The following is a 17,500-nucleotide window of genomic DNA, read 5'->3' as shown; positions in this document are numbered from 1 at the left end:
ACTTTGTTTCCGCTTGCGTTTACACGGCTAACTGAAGGGGTTTACTACCCTTTGAATTGAGATTACCATCCCTCCTTCACTTTCACTCTCCATTGGTATTCTCTTTCTCTCTTTCTCTTTCTCTCTCTCTCTCTCTCTCTCTCTCTATCTCTTTCCATCCTTTATCAATCGTTTATTTCTATCATCTTTCTTCCTTTTTTTCTATTTCTTTATCCTCTTGAGAATGTATTAGATAAACAGACAGACAGAGAGAGAGAGAGAGAAAGACAGAGAGAGAGAGAGAGAGAGAGAGAGAGAGAGAGTTAAAGAGGAAAGCGTTTAAACGAACAATTCTCAAAGGTAAGCCAGAAATCTTACAAGCAGAATTCCCTTGGATCTTGATTCTGCGTACAAATTGCTTCGGCCACCTTTTAAATTGTTCTTTTCCTTTTCTTTCTTTTCTTTTTTTTGTTTTTTTTTTGTTTTGGTTTTTTCTTTCTTTTTTTTTTTTAACACGTATCAAAGGCTTCAAAGGCGGCACGTCGGCCAAAGGGCATCGTTACGCTACCGATCCTCGTCACTCTAGGGAGAGATTAGGGTCAATTAGCGATCAAGTGGTATTACTGACTAGTCCGACATCGATCGAATTTCTCTCTCTCTCTCTCTCTCTCTCTTCCTCTGTATTTGTATCTGTCTCTATCTTTCTCTGTCTCATTTCTACGTCTTTGTCACATTAAGATTCTATCGTTGTTCCTGATCACTTTGATGCTTCTATGTGACATTGATTTGACTCTCTGTATGCTTTAGGAATTTTTAATTCGAATGTTATACGATTGAGTGATCAATTGTAAGCAGACACAGAATTCTCAGGATAATTAAGGATAAAGAAATAAATGATATTGGAAAATTTTGTAATCGATATTAATTCATAGAGAAAAAGAAAAAGTTCAAAGGATTGATTAAATATTTTGAATTGAAAATGAATAGGTATATACTGAAAAATACGATATCAAATATATTCGACGATCTAATATAAATAATAAGAATTTATTCGAGATGAAATTCGAAAGGCGATTATTGTTAGTTTAATTTTATTTAAAATAATTTTATTTAAGATAATTCGTTATTTCGTTTTCGAATACGTGAATTTACGCCGAAAATTGACGGATTAAGATGAATGACAGTCGACGGAACGATATGTTATGATTTATGAATGTTTCTGAACGTCACGCGGTGTATATTCTGATAATTAAAAATTATATTCATATTTTGCATTCCAAAATGTCAAGAACAAAAGCGAACGAAGCGTTTGAATTTTTGATCGAAATTTGAGCTGAAACTTTGAAATGGCGGAAGGTTGAAAAAAAAAGAAGGAAAAAAAGTAAAGGAAAAAAAATTAAAAAAAAGAAAAACACAAAAGTACGCAGAATATATATATATATACGTATATATACATATATATACGTATATAAAGAAAAAAAATGAAAAAACGAATAGTGCGGTATGTTTGAAATAATTTTTAAAAAATTTTCTCGAAGGCGAGGAAGTAACAAAAATTTTTCCCTCTCTTTATAAAAAATTTCTCAATCTAGAACATAAAACATTGTTGTACACTACTGTTCTTTTTTTGTTCGTATTAATATTACGTGTAAGTACACATAGGTATACTTTAAGCGAGCTGATATATAAAACCACCGTCGGTAGCACGCCGTTGTAGTCTTCATTACCAAGGATGATATATAACCATAGCCCCGGAGGCTATGCTTTCGATCCTTCATGAGGAAGTTATAGCTTTATACTCAACGTTACACGATGATTTAAGATCATCATCTCGATTAAAGCTTCGTGACTTTAAATCTATGAAAAAAAAAAAACAAAAAAAAACCTATGTCCAATAAACTATCAATATCTCATTATTTTCACAAAATATGATATAAGAAAAAAATGTATCGTTATAAGGAAACGATTTTATATTACATCGATAAAAAATCAATCGAAAGATAATAATAATAATAATAATAATAATAATAATAATAATAATAATAATAATAATAATAATAATAATAATAATAATAATAATAATAATATTAGTAAAAGATATGAAAAATGTTTTATCTCAAGTTTACTTAGAGTTTTGAAATTATTTATTTGAATGACTTTCGTAGATTTTCAGAATTTAAATATAGGTAATTCATTAAAAATATAAATCGAATCGAATATTAAAGTTAGAGAACTTTATCCCGGCAAACCTTTAGGGTAGTCCCAGCGTGATCATTCTTTAAGGGGTACCATCATTCGGCAACGCTTTAGTTCAAAACCCTTGGAGAAGGGCAGAGTGCTCTGTTTTATCCCTGAAAGGAAGAAGGATAGAAAGATAGAAAGAGATAAAAACGACACGCCCCCTCGGTGTCAGATTTTATTTATCGCGAACGCTGGCTTTTTGTTTCACGCTAAATACTCGACCGTTTAAGAATAAGACGTTCCCCGATTTATGACCCCATGAGACTTACTCTCTGAGAGTTCTTCTTCTTTTTCTTCTTCTTCTTCTTCTTCTGTTCTCGTGAATCGTACTTTCGACTTCTTCTTTCTCTCCCTCCTCCTCCTCCTCCTCCTTCTCCTCCTCTTTCTTTCTCTTCGTATTTCCTATATACAGATCAACTGGCAAAGAATCTTATGCATACCTTAGTACACTTTATCTTTTGTCTTTCAGTGAACTTAAATTCAAAACTGAAACTTTACATTTTCATTCTTTGTTCTATCTCTTCTTTATATATATATATATATATATATATATATATATATATAGTATATAATATAGTATATAATATACATTTTTCTTTCATCTAACGACAACCGTGTTCATCTTATTCTTTTCAGATAAACGTGGAGGCAGTAACTTCAACGAATTACGACTCCTCGAACCTCAGTAGAGACTTCAATCAGGTCGGCTTCAACACTTACAATTATTCTCAGTTCGAGGAGAAGTATAAGCCACGGCAGATCTTCAAATACGGAGACGAGTATCTCGAGTACGGGCGCAATTCCGTTCGGCTCGATTCAAACGCTGAGAGATCAACGGCAAGATTAACTAGTAGATATCAGCAGGACGGGTTGACTAAGTTCGAGCAAAGATATTCAAGGAGTCATTCGCAGCCTGAGAGACAGCAGTACGCTTATCATGAAACGCGATCCAAATCACAGGATTCGCGAGAGTTGACATTCTATCATATCGACCCACCACCGAAATTAGAGAATCTTCAACAACAGCAACTTCAGCAACAGCAACAACAACAACAACAGCAACAGCAACAACAATCACAGCAACAATCACAACAACAACAACAGCAGCAGCAGCAACAACAACAACAACAACAACAACAACAACAACCGCAACAACAACAACAGCCAAATAAATCTTATCGATCTAGCACTGACAAATCAGGTGGTTCAAATAAAAAAGAATTAACTTTTTACAAGATCGACGGACCTAGCACAAACTTGGCTTCAACGCAGGACAAGTGTAAAGATAAATCTGATAAAAAAGATAGAAATCAGGAGAAATCACAGAATTCAAAACACGTTAAACAAAATCATCATCATCATCATCATCAAGAACAGAAGAACAATCCGGCAATACCACCAAATTATCAATTGAACAGATCTCAATCTGATTTGACCGAATGCCAATTACCGGATTACTATAGGCATCAGAATAATCCTTACATTGATCCACCCAAGTATCGTCAATACGACAGACCTCCGAAGTATCAAGAAACACCACCAAAGTCAGAACCACCACCAAAATATCATGCTGAACCACCGAAATATTCGGAAATTGTTAGACGTCAGGATGATTCGAGAAGAACGCAGGTGAGTTTACATATATATATATATATATATGTGTGTGTGTGTGTGTGTTTTAATCGTTTATCGTATATAAAAGAAAAAGAGGTATTCTATTATTATATCCATTTTCTCATTGGTCAAATACTGACCTATGTGAATGTTAGAAAAAGTTCTCGGGCGAAACACGCGTCAAATAAAAAAGTGTCTGTCGGCTGTTCGAAACCGGTGTGTCTAGAAAAATACAAGCAGCAGGTGGCTTCTTCGTACGTCCATTTATACTCATTCCTCTTTCCCGTTCACATTGAAATAGTTCCTTCTGTTATGGAAGTTTCGAACGAACGAAAAAATGAAAAATCAAAAAAAAAAAAAAAAAAAAAAAGAAGAAAAAACAATTTATAATCATTTCTCTAACGTGTACGACGACGAACGTTCGCAACAAAATTAGAACGTTGTTTTCACTTCGTTTAAATTATTTCCTTTTCAGAACGTCCATGTTCAACCCGTATTGAAACGAATTCAATTGATCGTTTAATGAAACTCTTAAAGGAACATTATTACGTTATTATAAGTTAATATTAAAATTGAAATAATGGAAATAATGAGAAAATTATTTTGTCATAATTATTTTTACGAAATTTAATGATATATATGTATATATGTTGTGTTGAGGATTAATTGAATTATTAAATATTATCATGTTATAATTCTATATATAATGTTTGTTATAATTTCTATTTTTTTTTTATATTTATTTTTGTTTTAAGTTTTATTCACATTAAATTTATATACAGATATAAAAGAAAGAGTAAAAAGAAGGAACAAAATTTACGAAAAAACTAATGAATCAACTGTGTTACGTTAGACGATATTTTTATTTCTTTCTTCACACTTTTCTCCATTCATATACCTTATAAACGTATTCTACCCGCATAGTAAATCCAACACGTGGTTGGTTGGTTGGTTTCTGACCCATTCATTCACGAATCTCGAGAACTAAGCTGTGTAGGAAGAGTTAGGAGCACATTCTTCTATGCAAAGGATTAATACGTTTCCTTGTCACTTGCAGCAAGAGGAGAGGACGACAAGACGTCAGGGTGCCGGATTAGGAGGAGCAGGAGGAGGAATAGGAGGAACAACAGTAGGAGGAGTAGCAGGGGGAGGGAGTGGTGGTATAGGTGTAAGTGTAGGTGTATGTTTAGGGGTAGGAAGTGGAGGAGGAGGAGGAGGAGGAGGATGTAGTGCAGGGAGCACAAGTTGCGGCGACTTGTGCTGTAGTAGCGGCTGCGGTGTCGTAGGAGGGGGAGGCGGAGGGAGGGGAGGCTCCACTCATGGCGCCGAGACGCCCTCTAATCTAGCCAGTATCACGCCGACCGCGCGAGAAGCAATACGTTCGCCGTCGGCTCGTAGCCAACGTTTCCAGCATAAGACATGCGACGTGTTGTTGTTACGTTGTCCGAATAATAACAACAATAACAACAACAACAACAACAATAACAACAACAGTAGCAGTAGCAACAATAGCAGCAGCAGTTGCAACAAGGAAGATATTTATTGTGACAGTAGCGACGATTCGGAACTTTTATTGACGCCAAAGTGTCACGTTGAGCAATCAAAGACTAATCATCATTATCATAACCATTATAGTCATTATAATCATCATCATCATCATCATCATCATAATCATAATCATCATAGTTATCATCAACCAGCACAACAGCAACAACAACAGCAACAACAACAACAACAACAACAGATTAGATCGGGTTGCAGTGGCAGTGTTATTTTGAACAGTGGTGTTCCATGTGCCGGTGGTTGTTGTAGTAATAATAGTAGTAGTAGTAGTAGTATTAATAGTAGTAACATCGGTGTTTGCGTTGGTGTGACAGGTAATAATGGTTTCAGTAGTGCACCTTCCCCATGTTGCGAACTAACCAGTACGAGCGATAAATATAAGAGTGCCGTGGAGTCCTTGCTGAAGGCCAACGAAGCGGCGCAAGGCCGTCCCGTTGATAGATCCATGCTGAAGATCGAGAAGCCACAGTCTTCGTCCAAGGTGGTTGCTCTGCACGGTGTCGAAGGGACTGGGAAGTCGATGGACAGGATGAAATCCTCGCAAGACATCGTAGGTTACGTTGGTAAGCACGAACCAGTAAAATCCAAGGGGAATCACGATTCTACTCATGGATTCAAGGTCGAGAATCTCAAGTATTACGGCGAGTTGAAGGGCTATGATTTTAAATCTTACGGTACGATCGACAAGGCAATCGTTACCGCTCACGAGAAGTCACATTTGCATGGTGCACCACAGGAGAAGCTTTCTCATGAGAAATGTCACGCGAAATTGTCGTCAGGTTCGACGTCCTCGGCATCATCACCGGCGATCCAGGCATACCTGAAGGTACCGAACGTCGTCGATCGTCAAGCTGAGAAGAGTCCCTACGGAGAGCACTATTATCATAGATCGTCACACTCCAAGCCGCAGAACGCGTATCAGGTTTATCAGGAGACGAAGTATTCTTACAACGTTAGTGGGGTGCCAGGAACACCGGCACAGGCCAGCGCAGCCGCAGCGTTCTTCGCAAGGTCAGTCTTATTACGTTTTACCGTTTCTTTCTTTCTTATTTATTCTTTTTTATTTATTCTTATACTCGTAGATATTCTTCATTTATATATATATATATATATATATATATATATATATATATAATATATATAATATATATATATATATGTATTCTAAACATCATCTGAATTTATTGTTTACATTTTACATATGTCCCTTTGATCTTTGAAATATTGCTACAAGATTATTTTTATTACATTTGAACAGATAACTATTGTATAATATTTTACCATATTACATCGTATACAAAGATTATTGCATATATATCGTCATCATATCGTTAATTTCGATATGTCTATTATCAAAAAAAGAAATGAAAATGTATATTAATTTAGATATAATTCGTCGTTTTGATATATTCGAGGAAAATTCGAGGAAAATGTGAAGGTAATGAAAAAGAGAAAAAAGAGAGAGAGAGAGAGAGAGAGAGAGAGAAAAAGAATGTTGCCTTATAATCTTATAAAACTTAAAATGAAATCTTTTTCTCATAAGAAGGTTTGACGCATGTATAAAAGAGAGTAGAAAGGTGAAAAGTCGTGCGTTAATTCTTACACGAAAGCTGTGGTGACTTTCTTTTTTTTCCTTTTTTTTGTTTGAATCCGTACTTATTTCTTTCTTTCTCATGGAAGAGCCTTAGATCCTCTTCTTAGTGTGTATTTTAATGAAAAGATTTAGCGGACCGGTTTTCTCTCTCTCTCTCTCTCTCTCTCTCTCTCTCTCTCTCTCTCTCTCTCTCTCTCTCTCTCTCTCTCTCTCTCTCTGAAAAATGTTCAAAAGATATCAGAGCCCTCCTTAGCTGGAGCTTACGCGAGTTACCTACGTTATGTCTGAAGCTTTGATCTAAGGTACACATTTTCACGAGAACGGTGTTACTCGCGTGAGCGTAAATCGCATGTGGTTTAACGCGCGAATATTAGGGGAGGAAGAGCGAAGAGAAAGCTCTTTTCAGGATTGGTTCGCTTTGCCTTGTATAAAGCCTTAGAATCTTTTTCGTTTTAACTTTAGAACGCCTTAGAACTCGTCTCTTTAATAATCCTACTCTATTATATATTTCTCAAAGCTACATATATAACCAGACGGTGCATCTCTTTTCGTTCTATTACCTCGAAATACAGACGCCCCCCCCCCCCCTCTATTCACCCTCATCCTCTCCTCCTCCCTCCCTTCCCTTAGCTTTTACCTCTTAAAGGTGACTACGCGAATTTCACGCGTGCCACGATCTACGTCAAATCGATTGATCATCGATAATAGAGATATGTTATAGGCACTATATTTACGTTTTTATAGAAATCTTTAATAAATATATTATTGTCTATAAAAATGTAAATAAATATATCTATGTATTTGTTCGATTGATTTATGAGTAAGTTATATAATAAAGAGTTATAATTATAATAAATATCTTGATAAAATAAATTAATTAAAATTAATAATTAAATAAAATAAATTAATTTAATATAATTAAATTATTAATTATCGATCGGTTTTATATAAAATGTGAACAATTTTTTTATTGGACAATGTTTATCTTAAGACTTATTCTTTATATATATACATATATATATATAAATATGTATATATCTACATATGTATTTATGTATCTTAAGATCAAATTTCTTTTTTTGATTGTGGGATCATTCATTCATTCATTCAAATTCTTTCGATTAAAGAAATTGTGAATGTCTTTTATTTCTTTATTTATATTATTCTTATTATTCTTATTATTATTACTATTATTATTATTATTATTATTATCATCATTATCTATTTTAGTAGAATTATCCTTTTGAGAAACACCCTATGTGACTATTCTAAGGTATAATCCTTCGTATTTGAAAGGACGTAGGAAGTAGATACATTGTGTTCCGGGATGGTAGGAAAGAGAGAAGAGGACAAAACGAGACACATCTTTGCTCACGTAGCATATGTTGTCCGGACGTATGGCGACATATGATCGTCTTTAAACAGTCGTGCCTCGGAGTCGAAACGATTTCAATGGTCTCGTGATGGTGGGACGGTGGCGCCTCTCGATCGTCGCACTTATACGAGAGTTCTCGCGACCTTTCCTTTCTTTCTTTCTTTCTTTCATTCTTTTTCTCTATCTATCTTTCTTTCATTTGCTCCTTCGGGATTCTTTTGAATCGACGGCGTACGTTCACCGTCCGTACGTCCGTCCATACGTCCGTCCTCTTCGTCTTTTTCGTAGGAAGTAGTACTTGTGCGACAAGAATTGAAATTAATCGTGACTCGACGACCCCGACTAAACGCTAGACGTACACCATCTCTTTCTCTCTTTATCTCTCTATCTCTCTCTCTCTCTCTCTCTCTCTCTTTATCTCTCTCTCTCTCTCTCTCTCTCTCTCTCTCTCTCTCTTCTATTCTCTTCTATTCTATTCAATTCCATTCTCTTCCCGTCTCTCTTTGTATAACTACTAGTTTCACGCATGCATCGAAGAAATATTCCCAGTGAGAATATCCGATAGAACATGAACAATACTAAGGTGTTACATTAAAAGGAAACGTTTGAGTATCTTTGACGTTAATTTGTCGCTTAACGCTAGATTATGCCGGCATTGATTGCATACCTATGTCGTATTTTTATCGTATCGGTATTACAAAGAAGTGTTGTTGATGGATGTAATTGTAAAATGTTTTTAGTTCCTTTATGAAATTAATTCGTGTCGTCGCCATCAATCAAGTTTTGATATATGTAAATTGATAAAAAGAGAATTATTTCCTTTCCCTCCCACCTTTTTCTCTCTTATCTTTCTTTTCTTTTTTTTTAATTGTGATTTTTGTTATTTACGCGTGAAACGATGAAATCCGTCAATCTATGCTTTAATATATCCAATCTTCTGTTTTAGACAGTCAAACATAGAGAGGAAAATTTAAAATGTTATTTTCATGAAGACATGACATGTTTATTTCATACATATATAAAAGTATAATTCTCTCGTGTTATATACAAATAAATATCTTTTAAATTATTGTCATTTGTTTTTTCTTTCTTTCTCTCTCCATTTTTTCTTTTTTTTTTTTTATTTAATATGAATATAAAAAAAAGATGTCAGATGTTTTTCTATAGTCCAAAAGAAAAAAAAAAAAAAAAAGAAAAAAGGAAAAAAAAAGAAAAAGAGAAAGGGAGAAAAAGTAATTCGTCAGTTCCAACATACGTTCAAAAGCCACCAGAAAGGGATGTGGTTTGTAATATATCTTGATGGAAATCGGTAACTGGATTAGCTTCACTATCCGTCTATCATTTTCTTCTTTCTCCATATTAAAAATTCTCATCTCCTGCTGTGCGGTGCTTCCCGTTTCTCAAATTCTTTTTTCCCGAGATCGGCTCATCTTTCTCAGACTTTCTTTCTGAAGTTTCCAATACTTTTAGTTAACTCGTTTTCTCTATTTCTCATGAAATATTCTAGAAGTTTAATGAAAAGTTTTATAAACTAAAAAGAAAAAAAAAAAAAAAAAAAAAAAAAAAAAAAAGAAAAAAGACAGAAGAAAGAAAAAAAGAAACAAAAAAATTACATAATTAATAAAAAGTATCGATTTATTATTTTTCTTCTATAATATAAATATATAATTGTTTTATTAAATATTTTTATATGATGAAAGGAGTAGTAGAAAGTGTGAAGGATCATTTGAATTATAATTTTATAATGAAGAAAATACAAAATATACATATGTAGAGTATATAGAATATATATATTCGTAGATAGAGGTATATCTAAAAAGATAAAAATCGAATGATGAGATCGAATTATAGTGAGAAAGTAACGATTAGTAGACGATATTAGAGGGACCCTACGAATATATCCTGTAGGTCAGCGAGGGTTTGAACTCCATTCGTTCAACAGGTAGCGCTCTCGAAGTTGGTAGGTCGGCAGCACGCTCTTGGGTAGTACGAACGACCCAGCCCTCTCCATTATATTCATATCATGTAAATGCGCCCTACCGTTCCCCGTCCGCCTCCGATTTTCCACCCCCTGCATCTCCGCTTTAGAAACGATAGCGAGAAGAAGAGAATCTAGAAGAGAATAAGAGAAACGAAAGAGGAAAAGGAGTAAAGAGAGAGAGAGAGAGAGAGAGAGAGAGAGAGAGAGAGAGAGAGAGAGAAAGGGAAAAAGAGAGATGGGTGGAGGGAGGAAGAGGAAGAGAAGGATAAGACCAATCTACTCGTTTTCCACTTTACATTTATTCTAATGATATAAATGGTCGGTCGATCGCTCGGTCGATCCGTCGATCGGGTTGGTTGGTTGATGGTATCTCGACACACGCAAACAAAACGATTTCATACGTACTTATCGTTTTCGTAGTAAAGAAGATGATCATCGTTTGTCAATAATAATATTTTCCAGACAAATCATGCGATCGTATCCGCTCGTTGAAATTTTTTCTACGTACTCACTTTTTTTCCTTCATCCGTCGTCCTTCATTTTCTTTTTCTTGCTTTTTTTTTTCTATTCTTTTCTTTCCTTTCCTTTTCTTTTATTTTCTTTTCTTTTCACGAACATCGTTCAATGGCACGATGGACGTGCAGGTGCGTGGAAAAGGAGTTGCCTGTGCGTAGGCGTCTCACACGTAGGTCCTTTTTTCCTTTTCTTTTTCTTTTTTCTTTTTTCTTTTTTCTTTTCTTTTTTCTTTTTCTTTATCTACCCCTCTCATATAACGACTATTAAACCTTAACGCATCGACTATTAAGTCAAGCGACGTCCGTTCGTCATTGTAATATCTACCTCTCGTGTCGCACGCGGAGGCGTTGTCTGCTATGAGAATATCCGAAATCACGTTGAAAGCATTTATCGAGCTTTCATTCTTTGATTTTATTCTTCTTCTTTTTTTTTCTTTCCTTTCTTTTTTCTTTTCTTTTTTAGCTTGCTTGTTTCGCTCACTTCGATTAGCTCTTGGCAATGCGGGTGATTTATGAAAAAATAAAAATAAATGAATAAATAAAAACGAAAAGGAAAGAAAAGAAAAGAAAAATAAGAAACACCTATTTGAAGAGACAAAATACATGGGTGAAGGGGAGAGGGGACAGGCGAGGAGGGAATAATCCTGCAGGATAAATTTTATCTTTCGATTTTTTCTTTCTTCCTTTTTTCTGTTTTTTTTTTTTTTTTTTTTCCTTTATTTTTTGCATTACACTACGAAAAAATTTTGTTCGTACGATATGTCAGAAGATGTGACTATATTATTAAAGAAACGTAATTAAAAATTATTATTTCGAAGCTGAACAACGTTATCCGAATGAATTCAATGTAATATTTTGAAACATTGCTTTCATACCGTATTTAACTATTTTTAGGTATTTCACTGTTGGCATGTGTAATTTTTTTGTTTTCTATTTGTTTTTATAAAACTTCGAACGATAATCACAGCAATCATTCGTCGAAGGTAATGTATTATAAACAAAATGAATCAATTGAAGACTCTTTTTCAATATTCCCGTTTTGTAAATTATCATTTTAGTCGACTCGAGTATATATAAATATATATATATATATATATATATATATATATATATATATATATATATGTGTGTGTGTATGTGTGTGTGTGTATGTGTATGTACATAAATAATAAACATAGTGCAATATACATAGGAAGCATACGTTATATTGAATATGTTCATGTTCCGACAAACATTTTCCTTTTTTTTTTCTTTTTCTTTTCTTTTTTTTTCTTTCTTTTTCCCTGATCGAGATCCTCGATATCGGCAATTAGAAGAGAAATGCTCGCATTAAGCCGATCGATCGGCGGAATCTTAACGAGTTTCGCGCGCGATTATTAAAAGTCGATAGTCGTAGTACGAAGACGACGACGTGCGAGAAGGAGGAGTGGAGATTTGTAATTATCTTTCTGGACATGTATCGAGTACGCGAGTCAATGCACGAGCAATTATGTCGTACTTTGCTCTTGGTATTATTACTATTCAATTTGATATAGGTAACGATGATGTTTTATTCTCTCTTTCTCTCTCTCTTTCTCTTTCTTTTTCTCTGTTTTTTCTCTTTCTTTCTTTCTCTCTCTCTCTCTCTCTCTCTTCTCTCTGTGCCTTTCTCTCTTTTTTTCTGCAAAATGTTGATAGTGAAGATCATCTTTTTACTTACTTGGCACCAATTAACGTGAAGCATTTCGAATAACTATGATTAACCGGTTAACGCGGTATATTGCGGAAATTGAAATCGCACCTTTAAATTAACGTCAGAAAAGGAGGGAAAGAAAGAGAGAGAGTGAGAGAGAGAATGAAAAGATTCACGCCCGATCTTGATCGATCTTCGAAAGAATGATTACCGTTCGTTATCTCTCTCTTCTCTCTCTCTCTCTCTCTCTCTCTCTTTCTCTTTCTTTCTCTCTTTCTTTTTCTCTTTTTCCTTTTCTTCTTTTTCTTTTTCTTCTTCTTCTTCCAGACTACAAGATTCCTTTGAAATCGATCTCTTCGTTCGATGTTAATTATCGATTACTTGGATTAATCAAAGAGTAGAACGAATCGACTTACATGTACATTACTTCTTTTATTCCATGATTTTTTGTATTTTTTTTCTCTCACTATAAAATAGGGTTTAAAGATACAAGATAACCAGATTTCTTTTTCTTCTTCTTTTTTTTCTTTCTTTCTTTTTGTTTTTCCTTTCTACTCATTTCGAGAAAAAAAAAAACAGGAAAAAATATTGAAAATCTTTTCTTTCCGGTATCACCCGGTGAAGAGCCATTTGGAAAATCCGATGGCAATTAAATGGCAAGCAAGTAAAAAAAGGATTTAAAAGGCTCAGCCAGGATCAGTGTCGCTTACGATTTCCTTATCTTTTTGAACGAACCGGAAGGATATGTCTCTACTATATACGCACACACACACTCTCTCTCTCTCTCTCTCTCTCTCTCTTTCTCTTTTTCTCTATTTATCGAGAGGAATATCAGCTTGGTCCAGCGTATGTCATTAGTTACCCTGCATTATAGTCGTGGAACGATTCGAATCAATTTGGAGGTTCGTAACCCCTAAATCCGTGGGGGGTCTATGACTGCGTCATATATCACACTGGATGCTAGCCGAAAAGCAGAGGGCACACACGCACATTGTAGGGTGAAAGAAAAAAGAGAAAGAGAGAAAAATTTTATCAGAAATAAAAGGAAGAGTAAGAGAGAGAGAGAGAGAGAGAGAGAGAGAGAGAGAGAGAGAGAGAGAGAGAGAGAGAGAGAGAGAGAGAGAAAGAAAGAAAGAAAATAATTCCTACCGTAACACCGAGATTGCGGTCGTTAGGGCCTCGTAAAAAGATGAGAAGAGATCGCAAATGTTTCTTTCGTTCTTTTTTATTTCTCGTTTTCTTTTTTTCTTTTATCGACCCAATTAGATGGTGACGAGAGTAAGCTATTATAACGTTTATCGTCTACGTGTTTGTAGCGTTACATCATTCGAACACGATCTCAATAAATACCGCGGATGTTTTTGGAATGTTTCAATGAAATTAAAAAATTTTTTTTTATTTGTTTATTTTTTATTTTTTTTTTTATTATTTTTTTTTTTTTTATTTTTTTTATTTTTTTTTTTTTTCTATGGCAATTACGACTTAACAATGAAACGGAAAATAATCTGCGAGAAGTACACGAATAATTATTATGGAAACGTTGAATATTTCATAAATGACTGTATACACGTGTGCGCGTGCATGTTTGTATGTTTGTGCGCATTTGTGTGTATGACAAATAGAATTCGCAAGGGTATAACGGTTGTTAACTGACAATTAACAGACACTTGTATTTTGGTGAGGGGAAAAAAAAAGTAATAAAAATAAAGCAATTTCGAGTAGCTATTGTAATTTTCACGAACAATGAGTTTCATTATTAAAAGTATAATTTTTTTTTCATTTTTCTTTACTCTTTTATTTTTTCTGTTATTTATCCTGCCTTTTAACGGGTATGAAACATTTATATGTACGCATTGTGTTTATTTGCTTTAAGGTCGTTAACACCACGCATCGATATAAGACGTAAAACGTAAACCTTAAGTTTCGACCAATCAATAATAGTCATCATCGTCGAAGAAATTTACTTGTAAAAAGTATTATTTTTAAGTGTCAAGTATTATATTAATTACTTGATACGGATATTTTGTGTTTTGTATCGTATTTATGTTTTATTAAAATACAAATTGCAATGTTCTTATTAATTTCGATTTTAATCCTTATATATACCTTATATATACATATATATATATATATATATATATATATATATATATATATATATATACGCTTATCGCGTCGCATTTCATAAAGTTTCAAATATCAAATTTGAAGTGGAACTTGAATGCGTATAATTGTTAAAAAATGTAAGACGTAAGCAAGCTGTAAAAAATTTCATTTTTACAGAGATTTTTCATCGTTATGATTTACGCTTTTTACATATATGAAAAATCTAAAAAAGAAAAATAGTCGATTCCGGATTTTCCTTATATTGTACGTATTACGTTTTACATCGTATGCTTGTGTGAAAGTCCTTTTTTTTTTTTTTCGTTTTCTTAGTAAAAAAACTTTCGATACATTCAATATGACGGATATACTTATATTTATGTATGTAAATGTACTATAAAGGTGCATTTTTCTTTTCATCTTTTTTCTATTTTCTTTTATCTTTTATTTCTTTCTTTTCTTTTCTTTTTCTAATATTTATTTCTTACTTTTATTTTTTCTCTCTTTATTTTATTTTTAACGTCTTGGTGTTAAATCGAATTTATTGTTTACATTTGTTTCTCCACATTTTAGATTCAAAATTTACGAATTATTTAAAAGAGAACTGTGTAAAATATAACGAATACATTACAAAAATCATTCGAAAGCTTTTTTTTCCGAGTGAAGAAGTTCAAAATGTTCTCATTAAGAGATTTGCGAATACGCATTAACATATTTATGTTTTAATATCGTAAAAGCGAGCACGAGAAATCTTTCCTTTCTTTTCTTTATTTTTCTCTTTCTTTCTTTCTTTCTTTCTTTCCTTTTCTCTTCGTTCCTTCTTTTTTCTTTTTTCGTCCTCTTTTTTATTCATTCCAACGGAAAAATGCAAGATCCATTAGCGCGACGTTACATTTTTAACTCTCGTTTGCTCTTTCAATTTAACTTTCGAACTCACATGCGACCTATTTTCCTCTTGTGCTCGGATATTTTTCTCTTTACAAACTAGCATGATCATCTCTCTTTTTTTTCTCTCTATGTCTCTCGTTATAGTATTTCTCATCGATGTCACGTTTTCAGAACCTTCTGTTAGTACTTATCATTGATCGAAATTTTCATCTACGTACTATATTCGCAGATCGAGTCAAACATGTTTTCTGTAAACGAACCAGGGATATCTATCTATCTATCTATGTATCTATGTACATCTATGTACCTATAGTATTTTCTTTAGCTCGTGCAGTAAATTATGCGAAATGCTCACGCTGAAAGTAGATTTAATTAGTACCGTTGCTCGATGAGAGGGAATGAGGTCTCTGTAGCCCTTTGTCTGCCATGAGTCGTGCTATCTCGAAAGAAGCTCATGAAAAGCCGTCCAACAATGGAACTAATAATGCAAACTGTATAATACGTTCTGTGATCGCGTGCTCCAATTGTAGTTGAGAAATTTCTCTCCTCCTCCTCCTTCTCCTCTGTCCATCTCTCTCTCTCTCTCTCTTTCTCTTTTTAAAAACGTTATTCTCTTTTCTATGCGTTTTCTTAGGTAATATATATACACACACACTCATACTTTATTTATATCTTATTTATATATATATATATATATATATATATATATATTAGGTCTATTATGTATATATATATATATATATATATATATATATATATGCATTTAAATGTCATGAAAATGGGACGTAAAATTAGCTTCATCGCATTATTTCTTTCAAAAGCAAATTTATTAAGAAAATAATAATAATAATAATAATAATAATAATAATAATAATAATAATAATAATAATAATAATAATTCGATCCGATAAAACCAAAAAAGATCGAGTATTTTCTTTCGTCCTTTTTTTTTTCTTTTTTCTTTTTGTACTTTTCTTTTTGTCCTTCTTCTATTTTTCAGCATTGATATTCAAAGCGAACGGTGACAGTAAATCTTTAGACGTAGATCCTTTTCGATGTTCGGTACCATCTTTTAGATTCAATTATAGATTTCCGTTGGAGCTACGGCGACCATTAGAGATAGATAGATCGGAGTGTGGAAGACGTTTTCTATTGGAACTTAGTTGGACTCTTTGGATTCTTAATTTAAGAAAGAGAGAGACTATTAATCGATATCATGTTTTTCGTATTAACGAAATACGACTTTACGTTCAAGTGTCCATTATCTTGCAAAAAAAAAGAAAAAGAAATATTATCTCAGAAGAAGTAAATGTTTGTGTATGTGTATCTATGGTCTTAATTATTCGAATATCGTTTCAGATATCTATTATGTTTTAGTTTTCTTTTATTTCGAAGAAATATAAAATAAAATAATCAAAAGGAAGAAAAAGAAAAAGAAGAGTAATAAGAAATTATTTTACGTCTTGTTTACACGAAATTTCTCGCTTACACCAGAGTAACTATTTTTTATCACTCTAAGATATGATCCAGTGTTTCGTTTCATATCATCTCTCTTTCTCTCTCTCTCTCTCTCTCTTTCTCTCTCTTTCTCTTTATCTTTTTATCTGCTTCCATTTTACTTTCTTTTCTTTTCTATCGAGTGAACAAGAATGAAAAGAGAAAGAGCGATCCGGAGCACGAGAGATCGCGTAACGGGTGGCGATAAAGTACTTACGTCGTTCACCGTAACATGAACAAGGGAGAAAGAGAGAGAGAGAGAGAGAGAGAGAGAGAGAGAAACCAAAGCCACGCGGGAATCGCCATGACAAAATAACGAACAGCTCAATTAGGCGCGTCGTAAAATGCAAATGTATGCGCGTGCCAACTCGATCGTGTGCTAGTTAAGTTTCTTGCGTGTTAAACCACCCACGTATGTAAGTACGTGTTTTCTTTCTTTCTCTGTATAACAAAGTTTCTACGTTTGCGTGTGCGCGTT

General features: G+C 33.6%; 1 protein-coding gene across 8 annotated transcripts in view; it reads left to right on the top strand.

Annotated features, from left to right (window-relative positions):
• The window catches only part of LOC124948844, a 434,489-nt gene that overhangs the window by 169,752 nt on the left and 247,237 nt on the right, over positions 1-17,500 (top strand). For 7 of the 8 annotated variants that reach the window (XR_007100864.1, XM_047493071.1, XM_047493070.1 and 4 more), the window contains 2 exons: positions 2,857-3,849; positions 4,892-6,408. Coding sequence is in view for 7 of the 8 variants with exons in the window: in XM_047493071.1 (XP_047349027.1) it covers positions 2,857-3,849; positions 4,892-6,408 (2,510 nt within the window). In the remaining variant the exon portion in view is untranslated. The remainder of the gene's footprint in view (positions 1-2,856; positions 3,850-4,891; positions 6,409-17,500) is intronic. The other variant, XM_047493074.1, reaches the window with a different exon arrangement.

This window comes from Vespa velutina, chromosome 4 (genome assembly GCF_912470025.1).
Source record: "Vespa velutina chromosome 4, iVesVel2.1, whole genome shotgun sequence".
Lineage (NCBI taxonomy): Eukaryota > Metazoa > Arthropoda > Insecta > Hymenoptera > Vespidae > Vespa > Vespa velutina.
This window is presented reverse-complemented; position numbering and strand designations above follow the sequence as displayed.